Genomic DNA, 23,778 nt, shown 5'->3' with positions numbered 1-23,778 from the left:
ATCAAACTTTGTGAATCATTGCTCTAATTTGTGATCTTTCATCCTGACCTGTGGGGTCCTATTTGGATCCAGCTACATAAGCTCCTGAAGGTGCATGCAGACAAATGTTGGGGAAAAGAGAGCTGGGACTAAAGGACTTTAACCTGGGTGAACTGGGCCACTTTGGTGGTTAACAATCTTGTTGAAATTTTGAGTGGTATGGCTTAAACCTTCACAATTCTTTTCCCTTCCAAACTGACTAAATGTTCTCAGTATGACTACCTTTCTTAAAAGATAGCACAAATTAGTGAACAAGGTGGTGATGTAGACTTAAAAAAACCTACATAACAATTAAACCAACAGTTTTAGTAATCATTAATGAAGTTAGAGATAATTAGAAAACTTCATGGGCTATGAGGGGATCATAATTCAATAGAATGAAAGCTAAATTAAATACCTATCCTAATTAGAAATCATTGTGCTATCTGTAATTAAAATTGGGTGAAGAACAACTATTTAAAGTCTGAAATCAAATTAAAAGGTACATGTGGAAATTCAGACTGAAATAGAAGTGTTTTGAGACCACGTGTTGTGGGTTGAACTCATCTTATGGAGAAAGATTGCAATATTTGGGCATTTTAGTGTAGAAAAATGAAATATTGGGCAGACATGGTAAAAGTAGACATAATTATGTATGATGTGGGGAATGTATATCTAGTATCTCATAATCCTAGAACAAAGATCATCAACTGAGTTTTAGGAGATTTGGAATAGAAAAAAGAAAATGTGTAGCATAATCTATTGTTACCTCAATGTGGAATTAGCTACTATAGCAGTAGTGTTGGCTATCATTCTTGGCAGCTTTAAAAGCGGATTGGACAAATTCATGAGGGATGAGGCTGTCACTGATTACTGGTTATGGGGTGTGTGTGTGTATCCTTGCTAGCATCAGAGATAACTGGAGAGCAAGTGTGGCATAGTGTTAGAGAAGAGGCCCTTTTGAATTCCAAGTATGGTAAAAATGCAGCAATACCCACTAGAAGTGTTTAGGAGGGGTTTTTTTTTTTGCGCTACTGGATGTGTCCAAGGTCTTCTATGTAGCCAATGTGACCACCTAGCCTTCCTCAGTTGCTCATCTCTGTTTTAGAGGAAGGCAATGGCAACCCTTTTGAATAAATCATGCCAAGAAAACCCTATGGAGAATAGGATTACCATGAGTCAGACCTGGTTTGAAAGTGCATAACAACATCAGATTCTCTTAGGACATTTAAAAATTAAAGAAGCAAGCACCATAAAGGAATACACTCAAAGTTTATTTACTATTACTTATTATGATGAGAATCAGCATGGTGTAGTGTGTTTGAGCATAGGACTACAAATCTCTGATTCTGTTATTTGGGTTGATTGCAAACCGTGATATGACTACTGGATATGACCAGGGACTCCAAAACTTTGATCCTCCAGGTATTTTGAATTTCTACTCCCAGACGCCCCAGACAGCTTGGCCAATAGTCATGAATTCTAGGAGCTGAAGTCCAAAACATCTGGGGGACCCAGGTTTGGGAACCACTGATCTAGACCTATATAAACCTGTGATTAACCACACTTTGGTGTGATATCTGAATCAAGCTGCTCACAGGCCTAGTATGGTCTGCTGTTTATTTTCTGTACTCAGTTGGGTCTTTACTAATCTAAATATATCAGTAGTAGTGTGCTTATCTTAGTTTTCCAACATAATTAAGTCTGATTTCCAGAACCAGACATGGTATCTTGCAAGTTTGGTTGCTAGTGAATAATTTTGTTTTCTCAAATGGTATCAAAAGCTGAGGTTAGATTAAGACATTTCTAAGCAACAGAGAATACCAATGTGGCTTAAAAATAAAATCCTGTAAAACCATTTCCATTTGATTCTTATGAATATGTAGTCTTCAGGACCATTTTTCTTTAGATGGAAAAGTTACCATCAACATTTTCTTGTCCACTATTTTGGTGTATTGCTAATAATGAAGGAAGAGTGGATCTGGAGTATCTTCATGCACATCTTTAAAAACAATAAAATGTGTTTTTTCTCAAATCTGATGTTTACTTTGCTCATGTCACTTCTGTTTGTTAAACTCATTTTGGCTGCATTTTATATAATATAACAGAATAGAATACCACTAGAGGACAGCAGTAAGTAGCTTTCAGTTTTTGAAGACCACATTAATGCATCTATATATATTACAACATTACCTTTTTGATTCACACTTCAAACAGTTTAAGTGAAGATCTAAAATTCAATGTTTCCATGCAACAGCCTAGTATTTAAAGTTAGGTATAATAAAATATATACCCGTATTTTCTGGCGTATAAGACGACTGGGCGTATAAGATGACCCCCAGCTTTTCCAGTTAAAATATAGAGCTTGGGATATACTCACCGTATAAGACTACCCCTCTTCCAAAGCACACTAAATACAAATTAAAAAAACATCAGATTTGATTTCAATATGGTAATTTTAATTCAAATGACATGCAGGTACTTAGCAGGAAATCTTGTTGTATACAAAGCCTGCTTGGATTGGTCAGCACTCCCTGCTTGCCCAGCCCTCCCTGTCTCCAAGACTATCCAAGCGATAGCTGCTTTCATACGATTGTCGCATACGGTGGGAATGCGGCTGTGGCCGTTTTTGAGCTCCCCCCACCATATGCAGCGACCGCAGATTCTCCAGTCCAGCTCAGACGTTTCAGCACCTGCCCTATAAGATGACACTCAGCGTATAAGATGACTCCCAACTTTTGAGAAGATTTTCCTGGGTTAAGAAGTAGTCTTATACGCCAGAAAATACAGTAATAGTGGTGTGTGTCTGTGTGTTCAGTTGAACATTGTTCCTTATTTTAGAATTCTCATTGAATACACACACACACAATTCCTGGGACCTTGTTTGGTTGGTTAATATTTAAAAGATATACTCAGAGATTGAACTGACTGCTGCTTGCTTTTCCATAAACACTAGATTGGAAGTATTCATTCACTGCTATGTAATGCATGAAATATTGAAGCATCATGGTCTGTGAACAAACTATGGTTTGCTCAGATCGCAGCTGAATGTGTTTCAACAAAATGGGATTTGTGTAAGACCATGACTGGGAGCTTCTCATATCTCTTTTTGCAAGTGATGGTAGGGGAGATGAGAACATTTCAACACAGGGTTTGTACTTGTTCAGTTTCAATGTCACGTAAGAGATGCCCTGCCATATGTTTTGCTCTGAATATACTATGAGGTTGTGGGTTTTTACTGCAAGAAGCTGACTAGGAATTGGGCTGAAGCCATTCATGGAATATTAGTACTATAGAAAAAGACTTCTGTTGGCTCTCCTGGCCAGTTCTAAAATGTCTAAAGCAATCATCTTTGCATACTATGGCTGCATCGCCACTGCAGAAATAATTCAGTTTGACACTAACTGCCATGGTTCAGTGCTGTAAAGTCCTAGGAACTGCAGTTTGTTGTGGCACCAGAGCTCTCTGACAGAGAAGGCAAATGTCTCACAAAAATACAATTCCCAGAATTCCATAGCATTGAGCCATGACAATTAAAGTGGTGTCAAACTGGATTATTTCTGCAGTGTGGATGCTGCCTCAGAGGATATACTAAAGAGACTTCCAGTTGTTGTTATTGTTGCTGCTGTTGCTGGTGGTGCTTGTAGGGGGCTAGAAACAATGTCACAGAGGATACTACAGTTACTCCAAGGCTCTGTGACAAAAACTACAGAAGGTAATAGTGCTGTTCATGAAACAGTATAGCTCCAAATTTTAAGAGGAGTTGTGGAAGGGTATGACTTAATGGCTAAGTGTTATAGTCAAGATTAGATTACAGTAATCAAGCAGATTTTTTTTAAAAAAAATTGATTATTTTTATTACTTGTATATTTGTATTTTAAAAAATGTGTATCTTGTAAATAGGTCTGTTTTGATCTTTTTACCAATGCCCATTCAGTGTATAGAAACAGTGTGTTCCTGAGAAATGAGCTCAAAGATTTGAAAGACAGGCAAAGAAGGTGACATCTCATACTCCTTGCATGGTGCCCTCTGTATTGTCTATTCCAGGGCTAGGGAATGTGTGGTCTTCCAGATGTTGCTGAACTCTCAGCATTTCTCACCATGGCTTTGTTAGCTAGGGCTGATGGGAGTGCACAGTCCCAACAGCATTTAGAGATCCATGTCTTCACTAGCCCTTGGCAACACTGACTGACTGTTGCTCTGGGATGTGAGACAGTGGGCTTTCCTAGCCCTAGCTGGGGATACTAGGGATTGAACGTGGGTCCTTCTACACGTAAAGCTGAGATTGGAATGATACAGCCCTCCAAATATTGTTGCACTGCATGTTCCAGCAGTCCTAGGCAGCATAGCCAAAGTTGAGGAATATTGGGACTTACAGTTCAACAACAAGTGGAAGGACACACGATTCTCATCTTGGAACATGTTCTGGTACTGAGCTATATTTCACTTCCTGGGAGTAATAGTTCAAATACCTTTCAGTGTCTGATTTTTAAAATGAATTCTAGGCATGTAATGTACACCAGAGCCAGAATGCGTGTACTCATTCATTGATCCATTATTGTTGATGGACTCATTCAAGAGTAGAACCCATTGTACTGATCTGGATAAGTGCTTTCACACCAATAGGCTGTTGCCTATAATGAATAGAGCAGTGGTCTGAGGTTATTTAGTCATGACAAGTCTTCCATCTTGGAAACTTGACTTGAAGAATTGAAATATCTTATTTTTAAAGAAATGGAACATCCTTTTGGAATAAACTATTTTTGATTTATCTGTAATCTGGTCTAGGAATGATGTATGATAATATATTTCAGTTTAAAGTTGTGAGAGGCATTCTGCCAATCATTTATTGGACAGGATGATTACCTGCCCATTTACTGGAGATAGGATGATGTAAAGGATAAGTTGATATAATTGCCCAATTATATTTACAAATCGCAAAACTTCACCACCTGCAGTGTTTGGAAGATTTTTCATGGAGGCAATTTAAAGTAGGCGATCCAAAAATTCTGAAATTGAAAACCTGTCGTTCTTTACTTAAAGAGCTAAATGCTGTCTATGCTGGTTCCATACAAGTGGTGCCCCCGAGGTCTTTAGTGAATTTAATTGGTGGCCCTTGGAAGTGACTTAAGATGTCAGTGCTGTCTTTTTGTTTTCTGAGCAATAGAAATTTACCAGACACAGTTATGGCAACAACTTGCCACTTGGTGCAGCACATTTTTCTACAATCTGGCAAGAATGCCTTCCTTTGTCTGGTGCTCCAAAAAGACTTGTCATTTGATAATGTTTTGAAGGTGGTGGTGAGTGGAGGTGACCGGAAAGCAGCCTGACATTTCACTTGTTTCCAAGTGCATGGGAGCCTGCTGATGATCAGGAATTTAACCCCTTTTTACTGTGCCTTCCCTGAAGCTGATGCTTGCATTTGAAAACAACAGCTGCCCTGCAGTGAGGAATTTAATGTCACATCTGGTTTGGCCATCAGAGTGGCTTTTAACATTTACTGAACCATGTTGAAAATTGGTAAAGAAAATGCTTTCTTTCCCATCTTTATTCCTTCTTAGGTACAAAGAAGGTGGAGAGGCTTTGCTTGTCTTGATCCCTTCAGAGGAAAATGGCATGATTCAGCAGCTGTCACAGAAGAAAGTTCCCATCAACAAAATCAAGTAAGTTCTTGAGTAATTTTTCATAATGTAATTTGTTTTGTGTCTCTTTCTTCCCTTCCCCCCACACCAATTCTTTCATTGTTGTTGTTCTGTGCCTTCAAGTCAGTTCCGACTGACGGCGACCTAAAAGCAAATTTATGATTGGATTTTCTTGGCAAGATTTGTTCAGGAGGAGTTTCCCTTTGCCTTCTTCTGAGGTTGAGAGAATGTAACTTGCCCAGGGTCACCCAGCAGGTTTCCATTTATTTATTTATTTAAACAAATAACTAACACAACCATACATCAAAACTATAAAACCCCCACCAAAAACACACAAGAGAAATAAAACAAATAACACATAAATATCTAATCTAAAACACATACATCTATATAAAAATGACTTTCTCTTCCCCTCTATCTGCTTTATTATTGCCAAAATTGTCTTTCTTAACCACTTTGCAGCATTTACTCTATTCTTTTCCATCATCTTCAACTATAACAATAAACTCATATATAATATATCCATCCCTTTTATTTTTTCCAGATTGCTCAGTTCTCTAAAAATTGTGTAGCAGATCTCCCCCATCTTTCTTTCCAAACCTGTATTATCTCAGTCCATTTTTCTTCTAACTTAGGCATTTTCCCATCTCTAATCATCATTATTAATTTGTCTAAACTCAACATATCATATAGTTTAATCAATCAATCTTCTACTGTAGGGATGTCCTAAGTTTCCATTTCTGAGCAGGGATTCAAACAGCTTCATTTATATACCGCTTCATACTGAACTAACAGTGTCTAAGTGGTTTACAACTATAAGCTAATTGCCCCCACAAGCTGGGTACTCATTTTAGGGACCTCGGAAGGATGCAAGGCTGAGTCAAGCTTGAGCCCATTTGCTGGTATTGAACTCACAACCTTATGGTTTTGAGTGAGTGGCTGCAGTACAGGCATTTAACCACTGCGCCACCAGGGCTCCTCAAATTCAAATCCTGGTATCTAGAATCGTAATCCAACACTCAAACCACTACACCACACTGGCTCTCTTATTTATTACACTTAAATTATGCTCAAGTGGTTTTCTCCTACTGCCCATTTCTATGCCAACAGCATTCTTATGAGGTAGATGGAGTTGACAAAAGGGCCCAGTTTAGAAATGGCTAGCCATGCTTGCTGGAACATTTGAGTGGGGGAAATGCTTATCCCTTTATTACACCTGTTGTTCATTGCCTCATATGGATAGCAATGTATCTGAAGAGAAATTCTTATGGTCTTTTTTTTTTTTTTGTAAATAACATTCCTGATTTTCAGGAATACTTGCTTCTATGGAGAGTTGATAGGCACTGTCTCCTCTTGAAATGTATTTCTTTCCTTACAAGGAAAGTGGTAATTATGGTAGGAAGAACTTCATAGTCCCCTGCTCCAACATATAAGAAAGCATGGTGAGTAATGCCTGAGCAGGGCTTAAGTGGATGGTCCAAAGTCATCCAAAGAGAGGGTGATGTTTGCGTGGGTATCTCCCCAGTCACAGTTCAGCCTCCTCCCCCAACTGTTATACCCTAGTAGCTTTGCGTACCACACTGAGGTTACGACACAGTAATTCCCATGCTGTGAAAGAGTTGCTAAGATATGGCTGAGAAATGACTTTCAGGCTTTTGTGTTGCCAAAGGTAAACCCAAAGAGAAAGGTTCATACTGCATCTCTGCATGACTTTTATGTTTTGATCTTTCTTCTTTCACGCTTGCCTTTTCATTGACCAGGGAATTCTCCTCCCCCATCTCTTCATCAAATGTTGCTGCAATATTTAGTCACTCCATGAACACTAGGGTCAGCAACACATGGCTTTTGGGATGCATGCCTGTTCCCCGAGACTCCCTCACAGCCACCAGATTTTTAGCAACAAGGAGAATGGTGTTGCTGGAACATCCTGGCAGTCACAGTTCACCTTTAAAATAAAGATTTCTTCTCTTTTGTTTAAGAAAAAAATAGGTTTTCCCCAAACCAGAAGAGGATGTCCAGTCACTTCCAGCATTGAAATCTGGAACACGAAGTGTGCCCATAGCACAGTGGTTCCCAACCTGTGGGTCAGGACCCCTTTGGGGGTCGCAATAGGACCAGCATTGAGTGTGTGTGTGTGTGGGGGGGGGGGAGCCTAGAGCCGCCTCTCCAGAAGCCTCTCAGGGCTGAGAGGGAGGCAGAAGGGGTTCTTCAGGGCCATGAGGTGAGGAGGAGGAGGAGGCGGCAGCGGCGGTGGCGTTGCCTGGGAACAGAGGCTCTTGCGAGCCATTTGGCCCTTTAGGGCATGCGGTGGAAAGGAGGAGGCTGCGATGATGAGGCAGGTGGCTCCTCCAGGTGGTCCAGGCCACTTCCCTTGGCTCCCTCCCTCCCTCCCTCCCTCCCTCCCTCCCTCCCTCGTCCTCCTCCTCTACTTCCAGAGCAGCCTCAGCCCAGGTGAGCTACTCATTCACACTCCTTCGCTTTTCTCTCTCTCCCCCTCTCTCTTTCTCTCTCACACACACTCTGCACTTTGAAGCCCCTTTAACTGCCCTTGCTCAATGCTCTGGAACTCTGGTGTCTGTGAGGCATTAAACCTTCTCTGTCAGAGAACTCTGGTGCCACAATAAACTACAATTCCCAGGATTCCATAGCACTGAGCCCTGGCAGTCAAAGCAGTGTGTTTTGGACACAGATATCCTCCTTTTGTGAGTTAACGAATGAATCCAGTCCCTAGCTTTTATATCTCTCTCACACACTGCAGGAATAATAACCCACTTTGAGACTGCTTTAACTCAATGCTAGGGAATCCTGGGAATGCTAGTGTTTGGGAGACATTGAGACTACTCTGTCAGAGATGGCTCTGAGACCACAATAGACTACAATTCCCAGGATTCCCCAACACTGAGCTGTCTCAAACTGGACCATTTCCTCAGTATGCATGCACCTGGTGAGGAATTCTGGGCACTGCAGTTCAACTACGTTTGGAGGGTTATGTGACTCCCTGTCGGAGATAGCTCTGAGGCCACAATGTACTACAATTCCCAGCATTCCCCAGCACTAAACCAGGACATTTAAATCAATCTCGAACTGGATTATTTCCTCAGTGTGGATGCAGCTTTGGTGAGGAACTCTGGGCATTTCAGTCCAGCTATGTTTTATTTCTGCAGTGTATTTTGGACCAGAGAAAAGGTGACCAGACATCTTCCTCCTTTTCCAGGATATGTCCTCTTCTGTCAAATTTCAAAATGTTCTCCATTTGGATGATGGCTAAGAAGCATAAATTTATAATTACATGGGTGTTTTTAGCTTTTATTTTTGGTCATGTCCTACGTTTTTTGCTTGAGTGCCCTACATTTTGGGGTGAGGGCATTGGTCATGGTCACCTTGGTCAGAGAGCTTTACAGGGGTTTAACTGCCATTCTGCTGTGGTGCTGGAACAAACCACCATTCCCAGAATTCCACAGCATTCAGCCGAGGCAGTTAAAGTGGTCTCAAACCAGATTTTTTCTCCAGTGTAGATGCAGCCCAAGCCTTTTGCCTCTCTTACGCCTGAGATTTCAAAGCCCAGCTCTGGCACCACAACAAACTACAAATCCCAGGATTCCATAGGATGGAGTGATGAGAGTGAAAGCAGTGTCAAACTGCTTTAATTATGCCTAATGTGTGCCTAATGCAGTTCTTAACATTGTGCATCTCTTGCATACCGAGTCTCACAAGACTTTTTTAACAACTTGTACCCACTAACTCCATTTCATGTCTCCAATATAGACAAAACAAGGCAAAATTTAATTAATTGGTTGATTAATATCCCATCTTTCTCCCGGTACAGAAACCAAGGCAACATACAACTTCAAAAACATGATACATTTCTTAAAAATCCTGTTAATACAAAAGTTAAAAAACAACTAAACCAACTTTAATTTAAAAGAGGTCTGTCATATGTTGTAGTGCAGTGATTTGAGTGTTGGACTAGGACTCTGGGATATCAGAGCTGGAATCCCCACTCAACCATGGAAACCCACTTGGTGAATGTGGGCAAATCACACTGTCTCAGCCTCGGAAGAGGACAATGCCAAGCCTCCTCTGGGCAAATCGTGACAAGAAAATCCTGTGATAGGTCACCCTAGGGTCTGCCGTGTATCAGAAATGGCTTGAAGGCACAGAACCACAAAGTGGAACAAGACTGGATCCAGAAGGTTCTGGAATGCTGTGAGAAGACTAAAACCATCAGAAAACACATATTTCCGATGGTCTTAGGAACCAAGACACCACTCCAATATGTTTGGGGGTCACCGCAGCATGAGGTACTGTATTAAAGGGTCGCGGCATTAGAAAAGTTGGGAACCACTGCCATAGCAGGTCCTGGGGAAGAGCTACAGAAGGAGGAAGGGTTCACAGAAATAGAGTTGTTGCTCACTCATGCTATACAGAGGCCCTTTCTGGACGCCCCTAACCCTAGTACGCACCGAGCACGTACAAAATGGCGGCGCCCATTCTACATGGGCACCGCCACGTTGACGTAGCAGACGCTTAGCATCCGCACATCTCAGCACCATTATGATGCCACAAGTGCGCCGTTGGCACTTTGTGGCGTCATAATGGTGCCGCAAAAAGAAGCCGCTTTTTGCGGCTTCTTTTTGTTGCGCAGAGCAGTTGTGTGGTTTGGCCATTGAGGCTGCTCTGCGCAGCAAATGAGGGCGCTTTACAGACCACCCTTTTGGGCGGTGTGGAAAGCGCCAGAGATACAGCTGTATTAGTCACCCAAAGAGAAAACTTTCTATTGCATTCCTGTGTGAGCTGGCATGTTTCTTTCCATTAGGACAAACATGGGACTGTGCCTTATATTGAGTTACTCTGTTCATGTGTCTGGTTCTGAATTGTCTAAATGGACAGTAGAGGCTCCCTAGTTTCTGAGACAGGAGTATTTTTGGGTTTTATCTGGAGATGCCAGAGATAGAACCTAGGATTTACTGCATAGAAAAGATATATTTTGATAGTCTGCCAGGGCTTTTCTTGGGGTGAGGGGAGATACATACAGTATATCCAGGATTAAGCACAAAACTACAAAAGTTGGGCTGCTATTCTTTTGCAGCCATTCATAATGGAATGTCACCCCATTTGAGTGGGGTGAACTGCAATGCCTAAAATTCTCCAGAAGAGGTTGAGATTTGCAGTGATTTATCTTGATTTTTAAAACTCGATTTTCCTTGCAAAAATAAGGTTTGAAAGAGATAACTTGCAAACGCTTTTGCCTTTAGTGATAAGCATACCTATGTAAAGTTGTTTTATTATTGTTGTTGTTGTTATTATTATTATTATTATTATTGATTTACCTTCAAAAATTATTGAATCCCCTTCCTACATTTTGCCATCAGTGAATAGTGCATTGAATTTAGGATTTGAAGCAAAAATGTTCCACTTCCAGAACTGTGTCTCCACTTTAAATGCAGAACAAATTATTTCAATCAGGATAGCTATGAGAAGTTTGGGAAACATTTCCATAATATGTACTTCCTGAGCTGCTGTATTAAAATCCTAATCTAAAATATGGCAGTGTTTAATCTGCAGTATTAGTACAGTCCCTAGTCCTTTGCCTTGGAGGAAAACCCAGCTGAGTGCATTGATAGCCTCTCTTCTTCACTCATGATGACAGCTGTTTTGTACTTCTATGTGTATGAACCTAATTACCATTTGGTGCCTCAGCCACTCAATAGGCGCTGAAATTGGTCCATAAGCTGTACTGAAATAGCTGTGGGCTTCCAGTAATACTGTTAACAATACTGTTTTAAATTGTGGACAGTAAAATGTGGCTATAGTAAAGCTTGCAAATCCTTGCAAATGGTACTTCTTTTCTTAAAGATATATAATGGCTCACAAAGGTCATTTAAACAGCAGGTCCAAAATTTATTGTACAAAGGAGCTCATTTTTGTAGCAACTTAATGGGCTACAGCAGACTGTCTTTGTACCTTGAGGCATTATGTCCAAATTCCAGCTAGAACTGTCTTTCTGTGTTCATTATTTCACTCCTTCTATTGTACAAATGTAAAAGAGGGCAATGGGCTTGCAAAGAGCATTCTTGCAAAATATTCTGCATACATCAAGGTGAGCTCTCAAGTCATTTTGCTACTTTGGGTGGATTAGTGAATAGTACCATCCATCCATGTCAAGGTGCATAGTATCTCAAACTAGCTAATTTATTTTTGTACAAGAGCTAGTAACCAACTAATCAAACCTCAAGAATCTCTTCCTATCTGTATCTGTAACAGGTCAAATAGGGACCTCCCCCCTTCTCATGATACTCCATCTCTGCTGTATTTACTGTTCTCCTTCCCAAGAAGATGTTCCCATCTGTACCCCTAGTATCTCACCACATGGGCCATTCACTATGTTGCCCATTACCATTTCAAGCCCTGGTAACATGCAAGCCTGTGCAAGGGACTGAGAGAGGCAGGAGTGCCTCCATGTTCCATTTTTTGGTGTTTTTCACAAGGAGGGCAGCAGTGATTGTGGTTTTCTTTCTTTCTTTCTTTCTTTCTTTCTTTCTTTCTTTCTTTCTTTCGTCCTTCCTTCCTTCCTTTCTTTCTTTCTTTCTTTCTTTCTTTCTTTCTTTTTTTTCCAGTTTTTGTGATGGAGAGAACTGTGGTCTTGCTTTAAAAAAAGAGCTCCTACTCTTCTGTACCTAGCATAGTCCACTGTTGAACTATGTTAATAGGATGTCTTCTCTAAATCTAATTTTAAAACATGGCTCCTTGTTTTACCCGGAGCATGTGGAAGAAGTAATTTCCTTTGACTGCCTTCTTTCTGATAGTTTTCCAAATACTGAAAAAGTTATTGGCATCATTTCTTTTGTTACTTACACTGATCAATAATGTTTCCTTTCCTCTAAGCTAAACCTACATTTTTTAAAAAAAGATTGCCCTGCAGTCTCTGTATTGCTTTGTGTGCCTCTTTTTTGAATTTTTTCCAGCTTGCCAATATTCCTTTGAGCTAGTTGATACTCACAAGTCACAGAAGCATTCCAGTCAGGTCACACTGATGCTGAATGAAATAGTATTATGATTTTGTAGGCCTGGACACCATTCTCCATCTGATAAAACTTAAAAATGACATTGGCTTTATCAGCTGTAGCATTACATGTCTGACTCATTCTTGGTTTGTTTACACACCCTGTAGCTTCTACATCTTTCTGTTGCATGGCCAGTTCTTTCTTCTCTTGTGCATTTTTTCTTCATTTACTACTTTCATTACATTGCATCTTGTTGAATTTTTATGTGCCTAAGCATTCTCCCATTTATCCAACTGCTATGAGAATAAAAGAGTAGGGTTGCCTGAAATGAAACTGGGTATCTTTGGTATGACATATCAAATGGAGAAATTTATCTAAAGCTTAATGTGTTTGGAGACAGGTTCATTCATTCTTGAATGAAGCAAATCAATTTTATTTCTTTTAACTTGCTTACACACATACACTTGCTCTTCTGCTGAGGAGTTCAAGTGGGGGTTTGCATATGGTTCTACATTAAAGCAGTTAGTGAGGGCATAGGAAGTTCTGGAACAGGTTGTGGTTATGGGGCTGCTTCTGGCATAATAGCTGAAGGGGTTCAATGTGTTTGAAGACAGATTTGTGGTAAGATTTGAAGAGAGGCAGATTAGAAAGATAAGGGACTTTGTGTGGCTCCTTAATGAAACATCTTGTTCTGATGAATGGGGATGACTTATATATGAAGGTTTTAAAAGGCTTAGTATGCCCATGTTTTTGCTGTAGAGCAGTGCAGACTTCTTCTGAACAAATCTTGCCAAGAAAATCAAGTGATAGGTTGATTTAAGGTACCTATAAGTCTGAAATGACTTGAAGGCACAGAACCACATTACAAGTTTGCCACAACAAACTACAATTCCCAGAATTCCATAGCATTGAACCATGGAAGTTAAAGCAGTGTCAAAATGGATTATTTTGACAGTATCGATAGACTCATGGTTGCTGCAGCAGTTCAGGAGCCTAAATCTGTCTGCCAGAGGTTCTGGGAAATGAAATCTGTGGGAGCTCTTTGTTTCATGGAAGAGGAAATCTGAGACTATTTGCTCCAGACTGCAGCTCTGTGAGCAAGAGACAGTGTGTATTTAGTATCACCAAAATCCTAGCCTTTTACCAGTAATACTCCAAGGTAAAAAATGTCAGGGAAGTAAATATTGTTGATCAGGCTGTTAACACAGATGTGCATAGATGCATAGACTTGGTCCCTGATGGTGAACAACTTACTCTTCACACCTGTGTGTGTTCTGCCAGTAGGTGAATTTGAGGTTCTGTTGCAATGCCTCAGGCTCTGAAACTTCCCAGGGAGAATTTTATTTAACTGCTAATACATGCACACATACCACAGTCTTATACAGTTCCCTCGTGAGAGGTGCTGTGTCAGTGTGAAGTATCGCTGTTGTCTATTTTGCTCCCTTGTCAGCATGAGCTCAATTTTCTACCTTTTTATGATCTCAAGAAGCAATTTAATGTTAATTGTGTGGCTTTACATTGAAAAATTGTTGCCTTTCTCCAAACTAAACTGTTCTCTGGATAAAAGGCCTGAGCTTCTGTTTGCTTTCCCTGAATTATTCAATTCAGGAGAAAGTGCTTCATGCCTGACATGATTTCAGTTGCATTCTTGTTCAGAGGGACAGTACTTTTTATCACTTTTTGAAATAATACTGGGGGAGGCGGGGTATCCAAATACACTTCTGTGAACCTGTTATAGAGTTTTATTACTATTGTGGAGAAGATAACTTTGAGTATATATGTGTTTTTCTCTCCTTTCCTCAAACCCTTACCTGGATCAGAATCAACCCTGAGAAGCTTGTTGACATCCAGAAGAAATTGCAGTCCTTCTTGGCGCAAGATCAAGAGCTGAAAGAGAGAGCGCAACGGGTGAGTTGTCTACAGGAGGAGCCATCCTCCAGTGCTAGCTCAGATGACTGACATGCAGAAGTTGCCAAATTCAGTTCCTGGTGGTTCCAGGTATAGCTGGCATGAAACATTACCTGAACTCCTGGAAAGCCACTGCCAGTCTGTGTGGACAGTACTGGAGTATCGACTTGACTCAGTATTTGACTTAGTATATGGCCAATTCCTTTGTTGCTGTTTTGCACTGCTGGTTCAGGGAGATAATACTGTGTTGGTGAACACATGGCACACGTGCCTGATTGGCATGCAAAGCCCTCTCTGAGGGCATGTCATCACCACCGCCATGGAGCTTGTGCCCCATATATGTTGCGTTGCGGGTTCCAGACATGTGCTCCCCGCTCACCAGGCCCAGCACTGGGGAGGGCTCCAGAGGGGGGTGCTGCTGCTCTCAGCTGGGAAGGAGAAGGCCAAGGGAATGTGCTGGCCTGGGCCAAGAAGATGGCTGAGACGCTGGAGGCCTATAGCGCCGCTGCCCGTCTGGCCCAGCTCTGACCTGAGGAGTTGCAGGAGCTGGCCGAGAGCTTCGCTGCCTCCATGGTGGAGGAACAATAAAAACAACAGTGGCTCTTCCTCTGCAGCGATGTCTCCACAGGGGAGCACAAGGAGGGAAGCAGAGGGAAAGGGGGTTGAGCTTGTGTGTGTGCGTCTGCATGAGAGAGTGAGTGAGAGTGGAGTTTTCAGGCTGTAGCGGTGCAGAAGTGGAGGCCAGGGTAAGAGGAGGAAGGAAGAGGAAGAGGAGGAAAGCAGCAGCAACAAGGAAGTAAAAGGAAGAGGAGGAGAAAGGATGGAAGCAAGAGAAAGGAGAGGGGGTAGGAGGAGGGGGAGTCAGCCTCCTGCCATGATTGTTGTTGTTGTTGTTGTTGTTGTTGTTGTTGTTGTTCTGTGCCTCCAAGTCAGTTCCAACTTATGGCAACCTTGAGGCAAACCTATCATGGGGCTTTCTTGGCAAGATTTGTTCATAAGGGATTTTTTGGCATTGCCTTCCCCTGAGGCTGAGAGAGTGTGACTTGCTCAAGGTTATCCAGTGTCTTCCGCAGGCACCCATCCGCCTAGGAAAGGGGTTTGGGGGGCATGGATCCACCCCTCCCAAGCCTCTTTCCCAGGTGGATGGATGCCTGTCTTTATTAGGCACCCATCTACCTAAGAAAGCGTTTTGGGGGGCATGGATCCATCTCCTCCCCTTTCCTGGCCAGATCCCAGGCCAAAGATTATTGTTGTTGTTGTCATCGTGGTGTGTCTTCAAATAGTTTCTGACTTAATGGCAACTCTAAAGTGAACCTATCATGGAGGTTCCTTGCCAACATTTGTTCAGAGAAAGTTTGCCATGCCCCTTCCTGAGTGAGTTTCCATGGATGAGCAGGGATTTGAACCCTGGTCTTGAGTCACACACTCAAGCCACTGAACCACACTAGCTCCTGTATTATATTTGTTTTTATTGCTGTTGTATGCCTTCTGTGCTTTTTAAATGCTTGTTGTTGTTGTTGTTGTTGTTGTTGTTGTGTGTCTGCAAGTCGTTTCCAACTTATATCTATATGAATATATCTGTCTGTGGGAGTGTGTGTAAATGCCTGTGAGAGACTGTATATGTATAAATACTTGTGTGGGTGTGGGTGTGGGAGTATATATGTGTGTGTGTGTGTGTGTATGTATGTATGAATATGTGTGGGTGGGTATATATGTGTGTGTGTATGGGGGCAGACTCTGCCCCACTAAGTCCTAGGGGGGGCTGTAAAGGGTTGTTATCATTATGTATTTGTGTGCCTTCAAGTCCTTTCCAGCCTATGTGGCAACCCTATAGTAGGATTTTCTTGGTCATTTTCTTTAGAGGAGGTTTGGCCTTGCCATCCCTTGAGGCTGAAACTCACACTCACCCAAGGCCAGCCAGTGGGTTTCCATGGCAGAGCTGGGATTTAAACCCTGGTCTCCTAGGATCCTAGTCCAGCGCTCAAACTATTGCACTATGCTGTTGTCGTATACTTTCAAGTACTTTCTAGCATATTGCAACCATAAGGGTTTTCTTATCCCATTGTGGCATTTTCTTATCAGTTTTCTTCAGAGGGGGGTTGACATGGCCATCCTCTGAGGCTGAGAGAGTGTGACCCACTAGGTTTCCATGACCAAGCTGTCATGAGAACCCTGGTGGCCAAAGTCGTCCAGTGCTCAAACCACTATGCTGGTTCCTTTTTATCATCTTCTATTCTACATTGTAGAAATAATGGAGTTTGACACCACATTCAAGTGCTGTAGTTCCATCCTATGGAGTCCTGGGATTTGTAGTTTTACTTCAGCCTTCTCTGATAAAGAATGCTTGGTGCCTCACAGAACTGCCAATCCCAGGATTCTGTAGGATGGAGCCATGCCAGTTAAAGTGGTCTCAAACTGCATTATTTCTACAGTGTAGATGCACCCTAGATTAGAGCCACTGAATTAATGGAATACTACATATTCATTCACTGTTCAGCAATTGATTGAATGTGTCCTCCCTAGTTGGGAATAACCAACAGGAATTTATTTATTTGTGTTTTATTTATTTGATTTGATTTACATGTGGGTTTTCTATCCAGGAGGCTATCCAAAAGGTCCTCCATTTTGAGCAGAGCTCAGAAGGATGTATTTAATATTTATATGAGTGGGTTTTCTATTTTTTTTAACATTTATTTGGTTAGGTCCTCCATTTTTTTACTTTGGTGTCTTCTCCTGGAAATCCCGGAAATCCTGGAGACACCTGGTGCGGGAATGCCACAGAGTTTGGGTATCAGTCTCTAAAAGTTTTGCCATCACTGATATATATTGTAGATATAATATGCCTTTTGAAATAAGTAATTCTGTTTCTTGAGCCTGGGAGTTGTTCTCTGGCTTCTACCAAGGATAAATGTGGCATCTTCCTAAAGAAACAAAAATTCTGTACTATAGAATTAAAATTCTCATTGTGGTCCTGAGCGCCTCTTAGCTACAGTGACTCCATCAACCATTTTGATAACAGAGCTGCTCCTTCTTTCCATGCAACTGGAAAGGCAGGTGAATGGCTCCAAATATTAACTCCTCTTCTGAGGATGAATGTGCCACTGATAAAACCTTTTATCCATGTTTTTGTTTGTAGAATATTTATAGTATGTCCATCTGGACCAAATCCTCTTGAGGCAGTGAACAAGGAACTAATATGAAATCACAAATACACTAATTCAACATTACAATATGACTTTAAAACACACACAAAAATAGTAAAACACACAAAAACTGCCACTATAGGATAATTCAGTTGGTATTAAAAAAACCAACAACCCAGAACCGCAGCAATAAAATATCATTTAAAGCACAGCAGTCCCATAGTTAAAATGTCTAGGTTTTGAAATGAGTACACTTGCGGAGTTTTTTTCAGAACCACAGCTAAGGGGACAAGCAAACATACAAACCCTTGGAAAAGGATGTATAGCAGCCACAATCTAGAAGACCTTGACCTTATCCCAGTTTCAAATGCCCTGTTAACACACTAACCTTTATTCAGTGAGGGAATGAGAAAATCAGTGTTATATCTACCGTAAGGAAGAAGGATATTTTCTCCCATTGCCCTAGTCCCACTGGATTCCACCTTTAAACCTGTATGTGTTGAACAGAAGACATAAATGAAGCTGTAGGCTGGCATGGACAATGTTTTTGTGCCCAGATCCTTTCTGCTCTTGCAGCTGTACCACCAGTATGGTAAAAAAGGATATCACTTTACCTTTACTTTTACTTTGAAACAAGGTTCACGGAGAGCCAGTTAGTGCCTCTGGGAACCTTCTGTGTGCCCTGTTCTCATGCAGAAGTGTCTTATTTAAGGACAAAAAGGGGTAGTGATTTGCTCAAGTGAGTTTCATGGCTGAGTGGGAATTTGAACCTGAGTTTCTCCGGTCCTTGTCTAACAATTTTGAATGCTGTATATTTTGTCTGAGGCATAACAATAGAACAAATAAGAGGTTCAGGGGGAAAATTATCTACTCCCTGATCTTGGAAAGTAGAATAACAATGATAGGATGTTAGTTGGGATACAGAAATACAATGGAGCCTTGCTTTACTCAGGGGATCTGTTCCGGATCCCCCACGTAAGGCAAATACTGCGTAAGCTCGAGCCCCATTCAATGTAATGGGGCTTGTGCTTGTGGTGCAGTGCACGCACCATTCATTTAATAGCGACACGGCTTCTGCATAAGCAGGAAGCCACATATGGCACGCCCATGTATGGAGCAGGCGCACTACATGTAAAATAATAATACCTTTGAAAATAATTTTATCTTTCTGGTATGTAGCAGATTGCTCACTAGAAGTAAAACCCTGTATTTGTGGCCTTATTATAATTTAATATAGCTAACCGATGCATTCTTTACAGTTTAGTCTATCTGAGGTTATACTTTAACCTGGAGTTCCTAGCTACATCTTGTATTAGCTTGCAGTTGTGGTTTGGATAATTTTTTGCGAGCTCTATTAGATTCAGCGCGGATTGCAGATGCACATAACAAAGCAATGATTGAAGGGAACAGAATGGACTACTTTGGCTTACACTGGGAAAAAATTACAATAAACTTTTTCTCTCCCTTTTCTAACAGCTTTTTTGCAATGGCTTTTTAAAACATCCAGTAAAAAGAAAGATAAAATTTAATTGAGTGCAGTGAAATAATCTTGAGAGTTTCAGGATAGTGATGGAATGAGTTCAAACAAGGGCTTTGTCACAGCTGACAGATCTAGAGATGAACCTGCCCAGTAAATCCAATTTTTATTGCTATATTTAAGATCCATTTTTTTATTGCTGCATGGAACCAGTGTGAAATTCCCATCTGTTCTTCCTTTCTGTTGAATAAAGTTTGTGGTCAGTTTCAAAATATCTGTTAAAGAGCCTAGAAATGGTGTATCAGCAGGGGCTAGATGATCAAGTCTGCTCATACATTTTCTTGGGTTTTCATAGTGTTCCTGGACTATGATGTTGGCTCCTTCTGCACTCTTATGTCTTAGAAAGCCTGTAACTTCGGGGCTCAACAGACAGCCCCTAAAGGGTGGCTCCATGCCGCCCCTTTCCTTGTCAGATTGGGGCTGCAGCAACAACATGCCGCGACCCCAATCTGGCTTTTCCATGGCACAAAAAGAAGCTGCAAAAAGTGGCTCCCTTTCGCACTGCAGAAAGGGCGCCCTAGCCGCCACTGCAGTAGCTTTTCAACACTCTTTTGGTGCAGCACATTTAAACCTGCCATGCGGTTGGGTGAACAGTCTGACACCAGTGTGGGGGCATCTGCCATGTGTATGCCATGCTCCCACGCCGCCCGCCCCCCAGCTGATGTAGAATTCAACTTAATGGCAATTAACAACAACAAGCCCTATTCATGTGTTGTGTCATGTATTAAAAGGCTATTAATTTTTCAGTTTGGATCTGCCCCAAGAACTGCCTGCTCCCCTAACCCAAAGTATACCTTTGATTGTAAATAAAAATTCTTTTGTCTCCATTTGGATAGTAAGGGGAAACGATTCTGCAATCCTTTTTGCTCTTTCATCTGCATGAAAGAGGTTCAATATTACATATGGAACACTCCACATGGGAGTAATTCTTTTTTACCTGCATCTCAAATGTTTCTCCTATATATGAGTAGATTGCTATATTTATTGTTTCTTCTGGAACTGTCTGTGGGAACCTTTGATATTAAAGTTGCCTATATCCATCATTTTGTCATCAAACCCTGCAGCACTGTTAGAGACATTACAAAGGAATAGCCAAATTGAATTTGGGATTCAATCAAGCTTTATTGCTTACGCCTTGGTTATAGCAGGCATACCCTTTTTAAAAGCACATTGTTGTGCTTGTTTTTAAACAAAGACAGTGTCAGATTCACACACAGTACCACTAAACTGATTCGTGTTTCATACCAATATTTTCAATCCTGGCAATGGACTTTGAAAGTTTGTCTGAACAATTTTGAAACTGCAATCACATCAGACTTGAATCAGGAGTGGAAAAAGTGTGGCCCATGAGCCCCGTGTGGCTCCAGATTCTCTTTTGTGGTCCCATGTTGCCTTTTCCCCTCTCCACCAAATCCTCTAGATTCCCCAGTGTCCTTTTTTTTTCAGGCAATAGATTCACACAAAGTGGAACTTGGGAGTTTCTCTTCATAGGCCAAATGGCATGCCCTGCCCCAGCCTTGCATTACCTAGTTTAGATGACGCAGGCCAAAACACCCATGGGAGGATTGGGCCTGATCTTGCCTATGGAGACATGGATTTGGAAGATCTGTTCTGACCCGTAAATAGCACTAGTTTTATGCAGAGTTTCTAAGAAATTTGCCTGCAAAACTGTCTGAGACAGTCTTTCTGCTCTCCTTACCTTTTTGGTGGGGTGCCTCGTTTCTGCATCAGACAGGGCAACTAGGTGTCTTCTCCGATGGATTGCTCACTGGAAAGGTAAGGAGTGGTCCTGGGTTGGTGCCAGGATGGGTGTGAGAACACCCCATGCCAGCCTGGGAAATAACCCAAGTGAGCACCAGGGACCCCACTTATTCAGGCCTTGGAGTGATATTTGCACTCCCCAATGAATGATCCCCCCCAACCCCCCCCCCCCCCCCACCACCAGCAACACAATTCATAAAATGAAAACTGAAAGTAGACCTACAGTCACCTTTAGAGTTGACTTTTGGCCAACCATGTGGAGATCCAACTTCTGTAGAGGTAAAAAAATTCCTCTGCCATGATTGTCTACCTCAACTGTAAGCTATCTTTTGTGGAGTTAACATATATGCCTGCCTAGCAAATGGAATTCACATGCTTAGGCTGAGATGTTTTCTAGTTTTTGTCAACCATAACCCTTACAGATTGAATAAGGCAACTTTATGAACAAGCATAGGCTTTATCACTGAGGTATAGTCCCTTCTGAAAAACAGTCAAGACTACAGGGACACTTCAGTATTTTTACAAGTGAAATATATGAATTGAATAAGAACATACTTTTTGGTTTCTCAGTACTTACAACAGGTTTGTATTTAACCACTCATCTGATTGACATGAGCAACCAGAGATTATATTCCAGTGAGAGAAAAGGCTGGCAGAAAAGACATAAATCACTCGTTCCCTCCTTCTTCATTCTTTATGTTTAGCTGCAGATGTAAAGTCTCTTCCTCGGCAACCAGCAGGAAAAAAACAGTAGGATGATAGAGGATATATGAATGCTCAGCCCTCTTCAGTTTAAAACTGGTCCCTCCACACTGAATCTTTGTGCTGATTGTGGAAATGGTTTTTGTGATATTTTCAAGAATTTAGTTTGTGCCATCTGTGACTAGTCTTTTATACATCTGAAATATTCAGCCAGTCTCTCCAAAGACACTGAGGCAGTTGGACTCTCTGAAACAGCCTTTTTTCCACATCCTCTATTGCAGCCATCCCCTTTGTGCCATTAGATACCAAATGTGTTAGACAGCAATTCCCAAAATACAAAATCCAGCACAAACTTCGCCCACCTTGGCTGGAGGTAATGGAAATTATGGCCTGTTACAGACTGCCAAAATAAAGCTGCTTCGGGTCTCTTTGGAGGTATGCTATTTAAATGAGTCCTAAGAGTCCGGAGGTCGCGCCAAAGCCACACTCCATTCCTAAGCACTGGAGTGCAGCTTTGGTGCAGCTTCCGGATTCTTAGGATCCATGCATCATTTAAATAGCATACCTCCAAAGAGACCCGAAGCAGCTTTATTTTGGCAGTCTGTAACAGGCCTATAGTCCACTAATTGAGCAAGCTGCGGGAGATTTGAGTATGTAAGGATTTTCAATAAACCTTTAGTTAGCTGACCTTCTGCTCTGTTGTTGATGATAGGATGTTTAACACCAGGTGGTACCAGTCAACTTGTTTATATATATTTACTTTGAAGGCTAGTAAATGAAATTTGTAGACAGGTTAGTTTTGCAAGTTTACTTACGAGTCTGCCTCAGTTCATGCTACAGAAGCATTTGTTAGTCTCAGCTTACTGTAAATCATTCAGCTTTGGCCTCAGTTTTGGCAACCATCTGGCAGTGGGACTGTTAATGACATTCCTTTTATGTGTCAGGAAACTGGAAAATATCAGTGGTTTCTTTTATGTAGAGGTACTGTTGCTGCATCAACAGTTAATGTGGTTTTTTAAATGTAGCTGATAGAGATACTTGCCATGCTCAGTAAAAAGTTTGTGCTACCAGTGAATTAGTTTTGGGGAAGTACACTTGCCATCACATGCCTGTGCTCTAACAAACTGTAAGAGCAAGCAGCTGACATTGATGGGTTATATAAAATCAAAACTAAAATTTAACTGGACCAACAGAGGTGCAAAATAAAAGCAGAATGCCCATTTTGCTGCCTGATTTTTGATCAAGATATGTCTTTGTGTGTGTCTCCATAAAGAGTAGTGAGTTACTATAAATAAGCCAATGGGGTTTCTGGTAGATATTTTCAAAGATTACGAAACACAATGGATGATAATAGATGTTCAGTAATGCCTTGTGAAAAACAGAAGACTAAATAAGAATTCCTTACACGAACCAGTAAATATATCCGTAAAACTATTTTTCCCTCTCTTTCCCAAACAAAAATTACCGAATAGTACTGTGGAAACATGAAACAGTATGATTTAATGAATTATACACTTGAGCTACCAGCCAAACAAAAGGGCATGCTGGTAGCAGCAGGTTATTCAGTTTTATAGAAGTGATTTTCCAGTGTTTTATTGCAGGCTGGAGAACATGAAACTACAAGCAAAATCTGTTACTATATTTTTTGTTTTTGTTGTCGCTTCTAACAATGAGTTTTAAGGGCAAAAGTATCCTGTATGACAAGTTCTATTAGTAGTTTAAAATGGATTTTCAAAGATGGAACAAATAGCTTCAATTTTAAGAAATAATAGAAGGGGAAAAGTTGTTGTGAAAGGCAAAGGGAGAAACATGTCATAAGACCACTGGATGTAAAAAGGTACATGGCAAGATAAAATAAGCAGAAGCATTGAAAATGATGTATCAGAAATACATAACAGACAACAGTGTGTTCATGGGACCAAATTCCATCGATTCAGGTTTTGTTTTTGTTTTAAATTATGAGCAGGCAGGATTGCAACCAGTAACACAACTGGACTTGGGCAGTGATCTTAGTACCAGACAGATTCTTTGGTTTGTAGTGCTTTACTTCATAAAAGGAATTA

At 41.1% G+C, this 23,778-nt stretch overlaps 1 protein-coding gene across 5 annotated transcripts in view; it reads left to right on the top strand.

The window, feature by feature from the left end:
- The window catches only part of DDX10 (DEAD-box helicase 10), a 230,579-nt gene that overhangs the window by 40,054 nt on the left and 166,747 nt on the right, over nt 1–23,778 (top strand). For all 5 annotated transcript variants that reach the window (XM_089512692.1, XM_089512696.1, XM_089512693.1 and 2 more), the window contains exons 10-11: nt 5,580–5,681; nt 14,485–14,572. In XM_089512692.1, coding sequence (XP_089368818.1) covers nt 5,580–5,681; nt 14,485–14,572 — 190 coding nt within the window. The remainder of the gene's footprint in view (nt 1–5,579; nt 5,682–14,484; nt 14,573–23,778) is intronic.

The sequence above is a fragment of the Sceloporus occidentalis genome, unplaced genomic scaffold, assembly GCF_023333645.1.
Source record: "Sceloporus occidentalis isolate IW3139 unplaced genomic scaffold, rSceOcc1.0.p SCAF_2, whole genome shotgun sequence".
NCBI classification, from domain to species: domain Eukaryota; kingdom Metazoa; phylum Chordata; class Lepidosauria; order Squamata; family Phrynosomatidae; genus Sceloporus; species Sceloporus occidentalis.
The sequence above is the reverse complement of the archived record's forward strand: the minus strand, read 5'-3'. Positions and strand labels throughout refer to the sequence as shown.